Raw genomic sequence first — 17952 nt, 5'->3', positions numbered from 1 at the left:
GAAACTATTGAGATCTTCCACGTATACGTATACCCTAAATATATAACTGCAGCAGGGATACCGCCCTAACGAGATAAAACAATGACGGCAATGCGTCGGCACCACAGAAGACCATTATCGGCGACATTGCGAGCTGTCAACTCGCGCTCAAACACGCGGAATCGGTCAAGGATGCGAGCTGGGCAAACGGGTCGTGATACGAATGGCATTGACGGAGGTTCCGGTACTGACCTAGCAAGCAGCACGTTTAGTCTCGTAAGTTGCGTCAACAAACGAAACTCCACCTGTTCAAGCCGCTATCGTCCACCGCAAAGCAGAACCGAAAGAAAACTTGCTCTGTAAGCCAGGAAGTCTAAAGCTAGCAGCTGTCAAGCGTCTGAGCTTCCAACGCTACGCGTCCCAGGAAACGCAATAGCCCCTCGTGTGGCCCCCTCCACAGAAATATATCGCAATGCTTGCCACACACTCCAATCGCGTAGAAAGGCTGCGCTGAGGTTTCAGGGGAAAGGGAAATGGTCTGATGAACAGCAAAAAAAAAAAAGAAGATGTGTTGCGTCAAGGCCCAATAGGTGAGGTTTTTTGCCGTTTGTTTTCTCTTGATCTCTTTGCTATACGACCAGTTATATACACTACGCCGGGGAACACAAGTCGTGACATCGCTTTGGAGTGGAAAAATTCCATCATACGGGAAGAGGTTTCAGCAAACGTAGACAACGGAAAGAAAATGATAAGAAGAACGAGGCGAACTCGGAGAGTTGCAGACGCCCATCCGCAACTCTTCGAGTTGGAAAGTTCCCACGTGATTTTTTATCTCAGCAGTGTGAAGTAGTTGATACCATCTAACAATAGCTCCCTGCAAGAGCGGCTTTTCTTGAGGCAAATATAAATACCGCGCTGACCTTAGGAGCTGGCATCGTTCCTTCCCATATGTCTAAGTGCACGACTCACACTACGAGGTAAGTAGGCCGTTACGGTGCAGCTCCAGTCTTCATCCCCTAAATGTTAAACCATTTATTATCAGCCTTTTCTTTCGCGCATTTCGAGACAGTGTTACTCTTGCCGTACTGATAAAAAGGACTCCATTTTCGTAACATTGGTAGAATAGGCATAATTTTTTTCATTTTTACACGTTTTCCGGTAAGGTAAGCTGGTGTGCAGGTTAGTCCTCCAGTCCTTGCCCTACCTGTTCATGGTTGTACATGGGATACGAGTAGGCGAATCAGGGTCATAAAGAGAATATTGTACGGTTCTGCGGCTGTATTCCAAAACAAATGCGGGAACCTGAGCTAACTAATGACTCTGGGATAAGAGGGAGACAATAATACGAATTGATGAGAGTTTGTGGCAAAGAACAAAAAATGACAGTTTAAATGAGTTAAGGAGCCGTCCAACACAGAAATAAGTTTCTGCGGAACACAACTTGAACCTTGAAGTTTGAAGTTCTTATTTCACGCTACCAATTTCGAAGCATTACGTCATTCCTGCCGGCGAGCGATAGAATGTCATCAATCACCGCGGATTCATAAATTTTTGTACATCGCTAACAGTTGACGCATATGTCTTGCAGTACAATGAAGCCCGCTGGGTGTGCCGTTTTCTTCAGCCTCCTTTTGGCCATATGTGAGTATTGCTGTTTTCATTTTCAATAGGGTTAAGACCAGGTGTTTTACATGCTGAATCCATATGTAAATAATGGCAATACCAAAGCTGAAAAGATGGAAGCTTAATCATTATTATTCGCGATACAAGCCTTCCAAGCGATATACGTGGCTCGTTATAGTAAAGCCACGTAGTTAAGAAAAATACTTTGTTAGCCCGGCAAGGCGTGCACAATGTATAGCCACATTAAACAGGCCCGGCTGCCATACTGGTAAACGATTTACCCCTTTTCTTCGGGCATGAGATCTCTGTGAGCGTTATAGTTATCCCTAGCCCATAACAGTACTGTGTCATTAAGTCGTCGCATCAAATACCTTATTTTGGTTTCTGCCTATAGCTCTTGTGACTTCTTTTAAAGCGTCTGTAGTGTGCATTTGTTAGAACCACACGGAAAAGAAAAAAATCTTTAAAGCCAGTTTTGAGTTATCTGTTAAAAATACGGAAATAATATTTGGCTGGAATATTTTGTGGCTGCTTAGCTTAATGATCGAAGGCGATAATTGGCCGTTCTCTATAAAGGTTAAAACGCAAAAAGTGTTGCAGGGTCCTTTAAATTTTGTCATAAATTCATTGCTGTGGTCGCGCCATGAAACGGTGCAGCGAAATTTTTGTGCGGTTCTTACTCTAAGCTTCCAGGGTCGTTTGTGAATTTCCTTACATTGCTCTTGAACAAAAAAAAATATTATTGTTAAAATGCGTTGGACGATCAAATGAACAATTCGGCACATCTTATCTGTTCTAGAATTATGCTTTGGCTACAGCCCTCTTAGGCATCCTGCACTGGAAGTATAGAGAAAGAGAAAAGGCAGCACAGGTATTCTCCACGAAGACGTAATGACTAAGTGATTAATATTTTCACATAGAGTTGCTTGTTTTAGTTCAGGCCGTAGTAGGGGTTTTTGCGACGGATGCGGCAAAAAAGAAGCATTGTGTCTGTGAGATGTTCTGGCATGTATAAAAATCCTCGGTGAAGAATATCCAAAAGAACTGCCATATCGACAGGATCTTATTTCTATTTCTTGAGATGGTTTTACTTGGACAGACTTATTTTACCTAAGCCATAGAAATAGTCCGACGGAGTTTCCTAAAAGCGACATCGCCCCTTCGGTGGGGCAAAATGTTTTGAATTTCTTTCTTTCTCCTGCCGAAAGTTACAAAGCCCCATTAGGTTCGTTTTTTACGTTTGATATTTAACAAAACGCTTTCCTCTGTCGCTCCCAGTTGAGAAAACTTGACCGTAATCTACACATTATGTTCTAACAAGAACCTAATTCTTTTCTATTTTTATTTTTCAGCTGGAGCGGCTGTGGACTCGTAAGTATCGGTAAAATACCCATAAAGAATTCAAATATAACCACTTTAAATGTTGTATTTTATATGGGCATAAAACGGGAGATACATTAGTCGTAGTTGCAGAATCGGACCACCGACACTTGAAATAACTGAAGAAGCTTTGATTGGAGGGGATGTCCTGTAAAGTATTAACACGAACTGCTGTACGACGTCCAGTTTGTTGTATTTATTTTTTGTATTCAATCTGCTTTAATTGTGTACGTGTAAACCGTGGTATTTTTGCTTCACTAATACGGACTAATAGGTGTAGAATTTGCTACAAGCAGGGTAAATGGTAGCAGAACGCTGCGCCACACTTGGCGCCAAGTTTTATTAGTCTTAAGCTTGAGCAATTTTTAAAGGATGAATGCTGAGGACGGAAAACTAAGTCTGGCACATGTTCAAAAATTAGGTTCTACACTTTCTCTCCTCCTCATTTTGACGTCATTTTTTTCTTTCATCACAGCAATACAAACAAGCACAGCGAAGGTAAGTGGGGGAGACCTGTTGTCGTTGCTCATTTACAATGGTCACAGTTGCGAAACACTAGGATCGATGGTATTTCGATGTGACAGCATGTTGGATAGTTTTAGCTTATCGAATAAAGGTGCAGTAACAATTAAAACGTAACCTTCAATTCTGCTTACGACCGCACTTACTGTTCTGATTTTTGCGAATATGCATCTAATAAAAAGCTAACACGTAGTTTTTATCTACCTCTCTAGCTACAGAACAGCATATAGTGAGTATTGGTGATCGTAAATTATCTACTTCATGAGTTATTCGAATGCAAATTTTCGGTACCAAATAAAATAACTTTACTGATTGAAAAAAAAATGTCGGTAGTAATTTCACGTCCGCGTACGCACTTACGTATTTTACTTCCATGAGGTTTATTGGTTATGCTACCAATTTTCGACTCTGGAGCAGCTGATGAGGCATGTTAAGAATATCCTCTGCCTCCGCTTAACTTTGTCTCAGCTAAAAGAAACAACGGCGCTGCTCATTACAACCGTTCGTATCTGATCTTCCGCAGCGTTTTCGACAAACATTTAATAGAGAAGGCTTGGGTAATATTTGCTGTAGAGAGATTAACAACACGTAAATCTGCCCAGAAGTTCAGATTTAACCCCAAAATTGCTTCGGTGTCTCTGTGAAGGTATTGTAATTGGCCCAAACAGACGCACACTAGACCACCGCAAGCGCCCTTACTGCCGCATTGTCTTTCACCTCAATATTCGGACTCCCAATTCCATGAAATGGCTATTAGGAGCCTTAATTAAACAGCGTTTAGTTCCCCTGTGTAATCCTAGGCAAACTGCCACAGCGCAAGGCCTCGTCTATAGTTTTATTGGGCGAATATTAATCTTATATAATAGTAATCAGTCTATGGACAAATAAGTTTGTGTGTCCAGAAGAAACAACCTCCTGTCGTCATGGGATGTGTTAGTCTCGCAGTATAAAGTGCCCGCCGAGCGAATAGAGCCAAGGTGAGCCAAAGTAAACAATGAATTGTCATCTGACTCGCCGGGTATCCGGCTTCTTGGGAAAAAAAACCGCTTCCATTCTCTGAAACCGTTCTTCAGGAACGGAATTCGGGGCGGTGATAATCAAAGGGCACGTGTACCTTGCAATATCTGGGTCACTCTGTTATCGCTGACGGCTGTGTTTGCATCGGGAGACGCTGAACAAGCGCTGTAACTGCGGGCCGATTATTGCTTGCGGCCGGAGATTACACGTCTCGAAAGGCCTGGGGGATAAATATGTAAAAGCGACGATGTCTTTTAAGGTTGCCGCAAGCTTTTAGCGTCGCGCTACTGAACCATGCTTCGTAAAAAATGCGCTCCAAAGCTTCATTTCTTCTTGAGATGAGGGGTTCTTGCGCATGCGCAGACAGTAGCCAAGAGCAACACCCATTTCTCTCGCCGGTGTGACGTTGTCACGTCAAACTCAAACTGACAACCTCGTTTTACAAAGTTCGCAGCTTGGGTGATGACTGCCTAAATGGTGTGCCTGCCAGCCTTAGGCCGGGTTCAAACTGTTGCCGCAACTGTCGTAATAACTTATAATGACTTATAAACTTATAATCACTTATGATGACTTATATAACTTATAATCACGTCAATTCACCTAGCAGCCTACCGAACTGCATGACACGCCATTTTTTACGCCCATGATCATGATATGGCTTTTGCGTCGGTAGTCTGAGCATAGCAGTACTTTGAAATTCGTTACGCTGTTCGACACGAAGGTCTTCTATGCTACAAGAACGTGATTTTTTCTTGCTTCGTTATTATGTAGTACGTTTATAGGTCTACGTAAAAAAATGGTTGTTTTATCCGCACAATAATCAAGAACGCACACTTTATATCCAAGCTATATGACTATCAGTTCTCACTGAATGCGCTTTTTATAAATTTTGGGCCTTTTTATCGCTTTACTTTTCGCTTCAGTGGATTCATGATTCTCAGAAGGGCTAGACAGGAGCAGTTATGACAGTTATCAAGCAGCAGAGTAGTATTTGGAGTTTTCTGTAATTTCCTACCTAGAGTATTGATTGATGCCCAGCAATAATAGCGCATCTGAACACGTATCTCAAGAAAAATTGTATTCTTCTCACCACTGAAGCTTATTTTGCCATTATTTCACAGAAGACGAGTACAGAATCTGGGGAAAGTACCCCTGGGATCAACCTGGGAACCCGCCACCCTTCGCGCCAATCGACGACTTCTTCCTGTACTCCCAGGCAGGACAGGCTGAACAAGATGAGAAGCTGAGGTACGTGCAATGAGTGCTAAAGCAATTTGTTGGATTCGGCTTTTGTTTCATTAATTACACGGAATGGGATAATGGCTTAAGCGTTCACGAGTGTTAAAAATTCGCGCCGGAATGTGCAGAAACTCACTGTCCCCCTGAGCATGGCTGGCTCTTTTATTTATAAAAGGTTGGCAAAATGAATTACCCTTCTGGAAGGGATGATATTTTAGGCGGACAATTAGACGTGACGCCACGCCAAAAGGTACTTCCCACAACGTCGCGGTACTGTTGCATAGGCATGTGAGACATTTACTCAGCATACACCTTGTAAAGTGTTTACTAAGGCACAATGAGTTAGTATAGAACACACTTCATGGAACGGCGGTTACAGTTTGCGCTGTATTGACATCTAGTTTACGGCCACTCGTTTTTCATTTCTGATTACGAACTGATTTCTAGCATTACTGGTGCCGATTTGTGTAACAAAATGGAAAAAATAGTTTCTAGACTTATATGTAAATATGATGGTACGTGAAAGGATGGCCAATTTTAAAAAAGAGATAATTTACTGGCCACGCTCGAATAAGGCTGAACTTATCCCGAATTTGTGAAAGCGCTATTTCGCGGTATTGGACTGCGTAGTTCCTTGTTTTAAGCCATGCTTTCTGTCAACCGTTCACATCTAACGGGGCTATGCAGACAAAATACACGTTTGTTTTATTCTAAAGGTCACGTTTTTATAGTGCAACCAGCGCTCGCCCGGCATCAAACACTGCTTTATTCACTGAGAAATTACACAAAACTTAAACCAAAATTTCAATTCTCCCGTTAAATCTTGGGTTTCTTGATGTAAGCGACGACGTATCCGCGGCAGGTATTTTTGAAACGAATATTAAGTATGCTAACTAGGGCTGCAGCGGACGACGAAACGCCTGAGGTTGCTTCGTTTATTTTCGGTCCTCTAGATGGCGCCAGTATACCGCTCAGGCCGGCTGTCCGCACTCGCATTGTTATGACTAGATTTGCACATGATTATTTTTGTTATAGTTCATAGTAATAGTTTAATGACTTAGTGGGTGGTATTCTGTACAAACAGGGTCATGTAAAACAATTTCCGTTACGCCAAATTGCCAGTGTCGTGTGAGAAAACACCGACGCGCCGGACTGGTATGCAGCTATAGCAAGCATAGTGTGCCAGTACGCACTGGTGCTTTTATGTTTACGTGTCCGCTCGTAAGTTCCATTGTTTACCCCACCGTTCATACAACTATAAACAGAATATGCATTAAACTTAGGTGCAAATTATTCTTTCCGCAAGCTCATAAGCCCTTCCTAGCCTGCGTTTGCTTTTGTCGGCCTATGTTTTGGCAATTGCGCAGCTGCCCATAATACGTCATAGCTTCCAGTGCGAGAAATTAGCGAGTGGGTTGAATGGCCACTTACTTTTTTCCTTATTATATAGCTTATTTTAGCCAGGCTTTCGTTAAAATTCGTGTAAGCGTTATTCTAACCAGGCAACCTTTCGAATGAACAAAACTGTCATTTCGTCTTCATTGCCCCTTTAAACGTTTCATGAGAACTGTGTGCAACTAATTTGAAAACCGCAAAAAATAAATTACCTAATGCTATTCAATAACACCACAAGCATTAAATAATTTGATAACACAGCAATCGGGAATTGTCTGAACAATTTTTTGTTGCCCGTTTATTCGTTTTTTATGTCACAAGAGCAGTGCTGTACATAGTATTGTATAGAAAACTTTTGAAAAAGACCATGCTTTACCAACATACTCCTTTTTGGCTTTATTCTAGGTCCTCAAGTGTGGATCCCCAAGGTGAGGACTTCTCATCTGTAACGGGAATCTAAGTACTCAGCTAGAGACAGGTTTCTAGTTTTCAAGGATTTTCAGTCGTAAAAACATTCAGGAGCTCTGAAATTTTGTCAATTATTTTGACAACCATGGGCTTCCACATCAGCTTTGCTACAAAATAAAATATGCTCGTGCTGCGTTTTCTAGAGGCCCCATACCATTTTAATGAAAGGGGTTTATATACCACATGTGTAGAAATATCATGCGTTCCCGGTCCACAGTAGCTGGTACCAATGGCCGGCACGCCCACACCTAACTAAAAAAACCGTGCAGTAGCGTGAATAAAACGCAAGGAGGCGGGAGACGGGCAAGTGACTTAACTTTAATCCTGAGCTCTACGATGGCGATACACGTAGCACTGTTTCCGAGGTACTTTATATCAGAACGGAAAGGCTCCCAAGAGAAGAAATAAAGCACGAAACGAGCATGCGCCTGTCGTGACTTTATAGAGCATAGAGCGCCCTTCGAAAAAAGTTACTTGCGACACCTAAATCTGGCCACTTACGTGCTTTCAATACCAGAGAATTGAGCTTCACCTGGCGATACTTAACGACTTCGTTACTGCTGCAGCCCGTGTGTGTCATGCTGGTACCAGGAAGCTACCATATTAACGATTTAACCTTCTCACTACGGTGTTCTCAGTGGTGGGAACCTTGGTAGCCACGGAGGAATAACAAAGGAAAGCGAAGAAGAGGACGCAAGCGCAATGTAATGGCAACGAAATATGAAAAATATTGCGAGTTGAAGCCATGATGCACTAGCATTCGATGCACGTAAGCAGACTTTTGAGCCGAAATGAATTTGTTATACTGACGTTTTTTGTTATTGCATTAGGCGCGCCTGTGCCCGAATACTTCCGGGTTCTACGCATGCATAGTTTTGTTTTAAGTTGAGGTTTTACTCCCCGAAGTGGCATCTGTTATATTAGGCGCGTCATATATTGTGGAGGACTACTAATCCACCTGCTACGCTCAATTCATTCCCGTATGTCGAAATTTGACATGCAAGTATAACGTTAAGTTTCCTCTCGATCTACCGAAAAAGCACCTTTTGGCGCGGTTACTTGTACCCGTTACCACCTCGACTCTTTAGCAGCTCAATCCCTTAATATGTGGCAGGTCATTTTTCTGGGGCGCCCTTTGTAATGGACACGCGCTAGAATTATGAGTGAAACATCGGGAGCAGTTGAGGCAAGAAATAAAAATGAATGAGTAAGGGGAGATGCTTCGATACTGCTCCTGGTGTCAGCGAATGGAAACTCGAATTGAGCCAGCACAGCGGTTACTATTCACGAAATGTGAACTAGCATAGAAGCCAGATGGCGATCCAACTGATTGAAACAAGGGTTTATTAGAGAAAAGTTGTGCTGGAAATCTAGAAAGACAGAAGAAGTGATTGCTAAATGCAATTACAGTCAAAGCTCCGCAGTCTTTGGCCAGGCTCCTCCTGAACACAAATTTCGTAGTTTCTAGAATAACGCGTGCTCATTTGGTGCCGATAGCCTGAGTACGTGATCATTTCATGCCAGCGGTGGTGACGAAACTAAGCCTGCATGCTGGCTTAGAAAAAGTGGAAATCGGAATATTTTCGGGGTAGTACTACTACGTATATAAGGTATTTCCGTGCGTTTGTTGTTTGTATCCGCAAACATATTTGTACTTCTGAATTCACAAATTATAACCAACAATTTATTCATTTCCTCGCAACCCAGTTGTTTTCTGGCAACACGACTGATTTATTGGGGAAAAGCGGAACGGCTTTGATTTAGCCGTCCTTTCTTCCATGCCCCTTTTTTGCCAGGCGAGACGACTGAGGAATACCGTGCCTGGGGAAGGTTCCCATGGGAGCGGCCTGGAAACCCTCCTCCTTTTGTGCCACCCGGAGATACGCAGTTCTCGCAGATAGGCCGTTGGTGGGTCAAGGACGACCAAGAAGGAAATCACCAGTATGTGCTTCGGATTCTCGGCCTTTTATGGCTCCGCCATTTTTAGCCTCGCTGTACTCGCAGGCCCAAACTTCGAGCTCGTGCTGGACATGTAATGCGCAGAACTGACTACTGATCAATTGGCAGAGAGAAGACTGGAAGTAGAGGATTAACTCTATGGCGAGATGAAAGGAAATTCGGACGCAAAGCCGCCAGGGCATCTCTAGGGAAGAGCGCCTGGAAGAATACGGGAGAGGCCTTAAAACAGGATGATGATTAATATTATGATGATCATGACCAAGGCGAAATTTTTAAATAGTCAGTTTATATATAACTTTTTTCTTCACGAATTTTTAAAACTCGGAAATGTAGTATAGAAAGCCTAATTTTACGAAAGGCGGAGAATTGATTCCATGACGTTGGTAAAGTTATAGAAAGCCGGGATTACGTTAGGCCTGTCCCGTCTTCGCTTGGAACGAAAGTTCCGGCTAACTGTTAGGCGCTTCGTAGCTGTTAAAAATGAGAAAACCCATCCTAGGAAGTCCCGTACACATGACAGGGAGTAAAATTGCTGAAGTACACAACTCGTTACCCTCAAATGACTACAACTGTCACACCGCCAAACTCTGATTTGTCTGTTTCTGGTCGCGCACTATATATTGCTATGGAAATTCCGAACAGTGTAGATATTTTGGCGGAAGGAATGGTGACAGGATACGGAGAAGCATTCGAGACCAAGATTAAAATGGGCGATATTAATGTTTGATCACGCCCGCTTTATGGTACACAGGCTGCCAAATAAAAATAAAGAAACGAAGATTAGTAAGTGAAAGCTGCTATGAGATGTGGTTAGCGAATAAGTCACACAACAACACTTCAACGTATTCACGCGCATACGGTCGTATATCGCTAGTCCTTTTTTGTGCTGTTATCGAATGGTCGAATAAACTGTTATTTGATCTTGTGGGGTATTCGGGAGTGAAAAAACTCCAATTAGGTGTCGATTTGTTTTTTTTAATGGTTCATATATCCTAATCTGCTTCGTTACTGTTCTTTGTCGCCTCACTGTGAAATGTATTTATTTTCGCCCTGTAGCGACCCTCAAGAGAGGGTTAACAGTATGACCAAATTAATAAATGAAATAAGAAATACTGGCCGAAATATAAAAGCTTCGAACCCCTCTTTTTGTTTGCTAGGACGCCGTACTCCCAGATCGGCCGTTGGTGGAACAGGGATTGGCTTGAGGGAAAGTCCCCAAGGTTCTCAGGGTACGTACTTCATCAGTATATAAATATCAACAATTCAAATAAATGAGATTCACTCAAGCATAATCGCCTAAATGCCGAAAGCTGCTTCCAGTGAACTGTCATCAAGAATAATTGTATCATACGTCACTATCAGGGGAAACGCGGGAGCACGAAAAAACGATATAATCTATTGTAGACTTTTAGGAATCTCTGAATGGAATTATCTAAAAGTTTTTTCTGACATACAGGACGCCGTACTCCCAGATCGGCCGTTGGTGGAACAGGGATTGGCTTGAGGGAAAGTCCCCCAGGTTTTCCGGGTAAGTACCTCATCTAATTCAAATAAATTAGATTTTGAAGACCGAACGCTCCTTTCAGTAAACTGTCATCAAGCATAATTTTATCATACGTCACTATCAGGAGAAAACGTGGGAACAAGAAAAAACCATATAATATATTGCAGACTTTTGCGAATCTGTGAATGAAATTACCAAAACGTTTTTCCTGATATATAGGACGCCGTACTCTCAGATCGGCCGTTGGTGGAACAGGGATTGGCTTGAAGGAAAGTCCCCAAGGTTTTCAGCGTACGTACTTCATTCACATATATTAATATATTATGGGGATCATTCGTATATATATATATATATATATATATATATATACAGCAACAAAGTTTTCCTGGACGCCGGTAGAATATACACAAAAATGGTTTCGACCACGGTAAAAAAAGAGAACAGATTTAATAACGTTTCGGCCGAGAGACCGGCCTTCGTCAGATACCAACTGACGAAGGCCGGTCCCTCTGACGAAGGCCGGTCCCTCGGCCGAAACGTTATTAAATCTGTTCTCTTTTTTTACCGTGGTCGAAACCATTTTTGTGTATATATATATATATATATATATATATATATATATATATATATTTAAGTGATTATACATGGGTATAAATTAATTAAATAGATTTGAAACAAGTGATCACCAGAAAACCGAATCCGGCTACAAAGAACTATAGCCGCTGCTAATCGCATAAGTTATCCCCTTTAAGAAAACGAGTACACAGGAAGACAAGCAAAAACTAAAACTTCTATAAATATATTTTATGAGCCTACCTGAATTTGGCGAGAGAATTTCTCTCAAACTCCGCCTGCCTACAGCCCACAGTTTCATGCTAATATATACCAGAGGTAAATCTGGCGCCACTGACTAAGGGAGCCGCGCTTCAAGGAGCGTTCCGTCATGCACTGGGCAGGCAAGTTCCACTTGTTCATGGTATGGCTCATGAACAGGCTAGAAAGTTACCTCTGGCTGCAAAGAATCCACAATATCGCTGTAGAAGATTAATCGAATTTGTTTGAATATTAGAAAATTAAAGCTCCAGAAGATTGAGTTATCAGGAATTATTGAGGTTAATGTAAAATAAACAAGAAAACGACGTTACCCTTTTTTATTGATTTTGAGTTCGAAACAAAAAAGAAGCAATGTGGATAGGCAAGACAAGAAGACTAGGAACGTCGCTAGCAGCAATGGCGGCGTGCACGAAGGCCCGCGACTGCAGCGCCAGATTTCCCTATACTATATATAATAGTATGAAACTTAATAACGTACAGAATGCCATACTCCCATATTGGCAAGTGCTGGAAACAGGATCATCTCGAGCGAAAGGCAGGAAAGATGGCAGGGTGCATGCGTTTATCTAATGTATACATTGGGATAAAACTTGACAAATGAAATACACGTTCAATAAGCGATGCCCACAAGTGGGAAAAATCACCTTCTATGAACTGTTGGTGCTAGATATTTGCTTGTATGCCCTTAAGACAGTCCAGCTTACCATAGAAAGAGGGATGGGTAGCACCGTTCAAATTAAGACGAGTACTTCTTGGGCCAGTCATGTAAGAGGGAGGGGGAGGGACTGACAACTGATGGGCTATCCGGGTAACAATGGGGATACCGAGAGACGTAGCTCAAATTAGGGGGGGGGGGTGTCATTACTCGATACAGGGATGAAATAGGATAACCAGGGGCACAGAAAGGGCTTGAGAATCGCGATATATAAGCGATTAGAAGTGTATGGGAGATGTCTTCCCCCTGCCGTGGTCATAAATAGGCTGGTTATGGTAATCTTATGTTTAGAAAAAGGAAAGAAATTTTAAAAAGTACGGAAAAATACTGCAGGGATCCTTTTTTTCTGAGAAAAAAACATTGACAAAAATTTACTTGTTCGTGCATTGTGTGTAGTATTTCGAAAATATCTAAGTTAAACCACGGTTACACAAACAAAACTGTGTGTTTCAATAGAGGTTGAAGAATTAAATACACTTTACTTATTTTCAACTTAAAGCGTATATTCGTTTCTGAGATCTTGGATACCCACTCCACGTAAGCAATTAAAATGCATAAAAATTTTATTCTTCCCCTTATGCCACCATAAGCGGGAGAATGGAATGTGTTTGTGCTCCTGATCGCTTTGTTAACGCGTAGCTCACGGTATTATCATATGCGGCGCTGGTGATCAGGACGGCTTCATTGCAAGCTTGACACGCCGAGGTGTCACATAACTGTGTGGCTAAAGTGTTGCGCAGTTTCGCATGAGTCTGCCAACTAGAATGGCAGCTTCGGGGAATGAAGTTTCCATGGATGACGAGCGAAATACCGATAGGGAGCGTGCAAGACACCCTGGCTGACGTTGATGAGTGTCTGTTGACCTAAACTGTTGTACAGCTCGCCCAAGAACTTCAGCTTACCACTCAAGGTTTGCTTCCAAGTGTTAACCTTGGCTTGAAACGTGAAGCTATTTTTACCCTCACAACACATTCGTCTATCTATACGCCCGCTAAGACATTATTTTGTGATGTCACATCAATGAAACAAGGGCAACGCAAAAATGGTCATACTGACAGCTTATTGTGTCCGCATAATGTACCTAGAACCAGCGCATGTAAGATGATCTTGAGGGAGTTGGACCAATTTTCTCTTACCATTTCTTTTTGCAGGATCCCCATCATTGATGGCAATGGTGAGTGAATCAGTCATAGTATTTGTCTTGTTATTCCAACGCTATGGACGCTGCGATATGGGATTAGGAATCGACCGTGGATCATTAATTAAATCCCAAGCCTTTTTTTACACAAAGCCGCTTGAAATAAAAACGTAATCTAAAACGCGGCAGAACACAGTCCTTGGTGAGCATCAACTTCTCCCGAAATTCAATCAAATTATTCCGCTCCACGTATTATGTACAAGCCACCATGAAGAGGTTTTAATAAATGAGTGTGAGGGAAATATTCCCGTGAGCGATAGCACTGTCATGTATAACCACGGGGGGATTTTTCTATGGGGATTAACTTTTCCCAGCCTAAAGCAACTTTTCGGGCACACAAATTTCAGTGCGCACGAGGTTTGAACCTTGCAGATGATAAACATATGCGGGGAGTTTTAACGTAAAAATGGCCGTTGTTTTGTCGAAGAAAATGATAGAAGCGCGAAAGTTTTAACGAAATGAATCCGACATTGAATGAGCCATTGGTAAACGATAACGGAGACATCGCCATAACCATAAAGGTCACCTAATAATCGACCGAATAATCAAGACATGCGGGCTATTTAGGCGATAGGCCCAAAATTTGTGTCGCAGCGGGTCTTTGGAAAATATTACAATGGGCCAGACGTTGAAGTGCGAGTGTGAAACTACTGAAAACATTCAAATTTAGCAGTGCCTGGCGTCGATCATACCAGAGACTGAAGACATCTCACACTTTCACTACATACTATCCGCGGCTTTCGCATAGGTGCGTTGTGTGGTAAATGTAAATTCCAGGCGTGTGCGTCGGAGCGATCTCGACAGCTACTGAACTTGATTATCATCTGGTGCCGAGCGTATTGGCAACCCTTACCACTGCTTTTGTCTAAGCAAAGCTTATCAGAATTTCGCTTACTGAATGGCAGCAGTCAGGTCGAACGCCATTGACAACTACATCGTTAGAAGCTTCTTCGCGCCATAAATCGTCTCACGCGTGCAACCAAACACTGTGCGCACTACGAAAATAAAATGGACACACACCTCGCCTCCTGCTGCACTCGTCTTTCGCGCAGATTTCACTTTTGTGATGTGCTAACTAGCCAAAGTTTGTACCCTACTGAACGGGAGCCGCCACAAGTAACTGGAACAAGAATTTTTAAGTATCGCAAAATGTGTGTCTTACTGGCTTCATGACAGCTATTCTCGGTTTACAGGAACCTCATTCTGTTAGAGAGTATATCTTTAAATGCACACCGATGCATCCAGGCAGTTTTCGGAAGAAGTTACTGTCAGTTTACTACACCATGTTCCAATTAATTTTGACGGCACCACACGAACGGCTCCAAACAGCTAATTCTGCAACAACACCGCATTTATAAGAGCAAGATTCGTTCCCAGTAGAGCGCTAAACTGCCTTTCTGGCTAGCCCACTTCAAAAGCTACCCGTAAACTGCCTTTCTGGATAGCCCACTTCAAAAGCTGTCCAGATGTTTTTTTTAGTAACGTTTCTTGCATAGAACATTTCCAAATATGCATAAGTAGGTCTTACATGGAACACATTTCGCATGTTTGAAGTCCGAAAGCCATTCAATCTCCAGGCCACAGTTAATTGCAATGGGCACCCTTTTTTCAACAAACACATAGCCGAGTTTTAGACACTGTTGGTACAGTTGCTAGCTAATTACGACTGAAGGATAATTTGTAAGTTGTAAAGCAAATCCGTACGAACCTCAATGGACTACGAAGACAGCAACCTACTAAGCTTCACGGAAGATATTTCAGTGACAGCACAAAAATATACAAAAATACAAAACTAATATCGCCCTTGATTAGGAAAATTGCAGATGTATTGCAGATGAATACTTCTAATTCACAATAATTCTTAAGGTGTGAGGTAATCCTAAGAAAATTCCAGTGCTTTTTCTATAAGGAGAACACCTAATTTTCCCTTTACTTTCACTGTCATCATGCTACAACAGAGTACGGCGCATGGGGAAAGTTTCCATGGGAGAAGCCCGACAGTCCGCTGCCAGTCGCTCCACCCGCTGATCAGCAGCTGTCCCGGTCACGCCGCTCCCTAAGGCCACCCAAGCCGTGGGAGAAGCCATGGAACCCTCCACCGATCCTCCCGGAGCCCTACCCTCCGACTGGCTACTAAGACGACGCTGCTCGTCATGAACGTTCTTCTTCACCTGGCAAAACGAGACCTTGCCTAATGCCGACGCTCTGTGATGCCTTTCACGATCATACAAGGAGATAGGAATAACCTGGCGGATGCCAAATCAGACAACTGAGACTTTCAAGTTGTGTGTCTCATATTGCACTGCAGTTATCATGCGAAACCCCGGCCCATGAATAAAGCGTGGAGAAAAAATGAATACACGTCTTTTTTTAGTTGTTGGATGTGCGTCTCTAGCGTTACAGGGACATTTACGTCTCAAGAAAAGTTGGGCTGTATCCCTTCAGACAGCGCTGTGAATGAAAACATATCACTGCTGGAAAATCTAACAGCCCAACGGGCATCGCATTCCTTTCAGTGTAGGGCCCTACCTTCTATGACGTGCAAAAGCAAATGAAGACAGCAACCGGTTTTGTGGAGCTTGTTTGAGTGTTTTTACGAAAACAATCGTTAAGAAGGGACATAATTTTAGGATAAGCGTACGTGTCAAACCCTTCCGAGCAAACGTTTGTTAAAACTGTGTAGTTTCAGTTAGCAAACACGTACACATTACCCAGAAGGATGTTTCACTACCGCAGGCAGTCGGTAGTATATATGATTTTGACCTCGGTCAAACGTGTTTTCGTCGGTGTTCAAATACGGCAGAATAATCCATGCGGAATTATCAGGGAAATAACTGTAGTTCTTTTCTAGTGCCTGTCACTAGAAGCGGTCAAGTTAGGTTGTGTTCGCGTAGTCGACACGGGCCACACTGCGCCTCATCTTTCCCTCCAATCAGTTGAATTTTCTAAACGTCCATCTCAGGCAACAGCCTCGCGTAGGCCTTCTTGGCTCCCCGGTCCGCTGGCTCGGCGCACCTTCGAGCTCAGCGGAGACGGGCCGGTCTTCGCTCTCTACCTTCTTAGAACCATGAAAAGTCGGCGGCAGGCTTTGTAACGTGCGCGTTTCACGCAACAATAAGGAGGAAGCCGGAGCTCGCAGGGAAAATGCGAGCTTTTATACTTTATTTTTGCTTGATCAAAACATCGTTTGGTGCAAGAAAAATACGGTAGATGTATACGGCGTACATCGTGGACGCCCTCGCTGACTGCTGTCGGGTCGACTCAAACTTTTTTCAAAGTTCACAGGCTTGATTATATCATCAATACAGAGGAAAAGGTGCTCCCCTCCGACAAATGACGACGATGGTTGAACGCGAAGCTTTCTTGCGATCGATATTCTGGAAGGCCAATAGCCCACTGCAAGTATGTAATTCTCTGCAGGTACCCAAAATTTTCTAGAATACCCACAGCAACTGTTGGGTGTGCACGCCATAGGCCTAACGTTCGGGTTTCGGGTGTACGGCGCGAATCGCTACCGGCTGCTTGGCTTTCAGTGGGCAGTTTTCTTGAGTGGGTGCCGGTTTGAGGTATTCAAACTTAAGATGTAACGTTAGGCCTAAAGTCCTAAACCTCGAAAGGGGAAGTTAGGCCTAAAGTCTTGTGGCTTACAGCCTTACGGCACGCAGAGCAACGCCATTCTTCTCGTGACGGATTGTTTGGTTGTCGTCTGAGTTTCCGAACCGCTTCGTGCACATCAAAATGGAGCAGTGGGATAGACGCCGGCTTCATAACGCGAGGGACCCAGTTTCGATTCCGGCCTCAGGAAGCGTTTTTTTCATCATCCCCTTCATTCATCACCATCGTCTGGGAAAGTTGGCTTTAATGCATGGCGTACTGGCGTACGAAGGCATCAGTGGGCACACTCAAGCTTCACTGTAATAAGCCAACTTCCACCGAAAATTGACTCTCCAGGAGTGATCAACGCTTCGCCGCGACTGGAGCCACCAAATGAGACTGTAATACACCTGTGGACTTTTGCAGTCACCGGAACGATAGAAAAAAGAGCGCAGATGACACCACCTCCTTTACTCACTCTTGCCGTACTGGTAAGACCTTTGGCCCCCCTTCTGCACAAATAAA

At 43.1% G+C, this 17952-nt stretch overlaps 1 protein-coding gene across 6 annotated transcripts; it reads left to right on the top strand.

The window, feature by feature from the left end:
• Positions 1-775: 775 nt before the first annotated feature.
• On the top strand, positions 776-16190 carry LOC144169488 (uncharacterized). Of its 6 annotated transcripts, XM_077698671.1 has the most exons (12): positions 803-956; positions 1568-1620; positions 2955-2973; positions 3458-3480; positions 5643-5769; positions 7561-7583; positions 9420-9564; positions 10740-10811; positions 11039-11110; positions 11306-11377; positions 13787-13809; positions 15792-16190. In XM_077698671.1, exons 1-12 carry the CDS (start codon positions 928-930, stop codon positions 15968-15970), a joined length of 837 nt encoding a protein of 278 aa, XP_077554797.1. In that variant the 5' UTR covers positions 803-927; the 3' UTR covers positions 15971-16190. The 6 variants fall into 6 exon arrangements, with proteins under 6 accessions (XP_077554803.1, XP_077554800.1, XP_077554801.1 ...); XM_077698674.1 differs by lacking the exon at positions 11306-11377 and having other exon boundaries at positions 788-956; XM_077698672.1 differs by lacking the exon at positions 10740-10811 and having other exon boundaries at positions 795-956.
• Positions 16191-17952: the final 1762 nt, after the last annotated feature.

This window comes from Haemaphysalis longicornis, unplaced genomic scaffold (assembly GCF_048455015.1).
Source record: "Haemaphysalis longicornis isolate Haplotype H1 unplaced genomic scaffold, Haemaphysalis longicornis Haplotype H1 scaffold_2, whole genome shotgun sequence".
In the NCBI taxonomy this organism is placed as follows: Eukaryota; Metazoa; Arthropoda; class Arachnida; order Ixodida; family Ixodidae; genus Haemaphysalis; species Haemaphysalis longicornis.
The sequence above is the reverse complement of the archived record's forward strand: the minus strand, read 5'-3'. Positions and strand labels throughout refer to the sequence as shown.

Excerpts from the sequence above, each read along its gene's own strand:
- LOC144169488 (XM_077698671.1), top strand. The coding sequence starts at position 928 with ATGTCTAAGTGCACGACTCACACTACGAG. Across the intron at positions 957-1,567 it reads TGCACGACTCACACTACGAG|TACAATGAAGCCCGCTGGGT; the intron begins GTAAGTAGGCCG and ends TATGTCTTGCAG. Across the intron at positions 7,584-9,419 it reads CTCAAGTGTGGATCCCCAAG|GCGAGACGACTGAGGAATAC; the intron begins GTGAGGACTTCT and ends CTTTTTTGCCAG.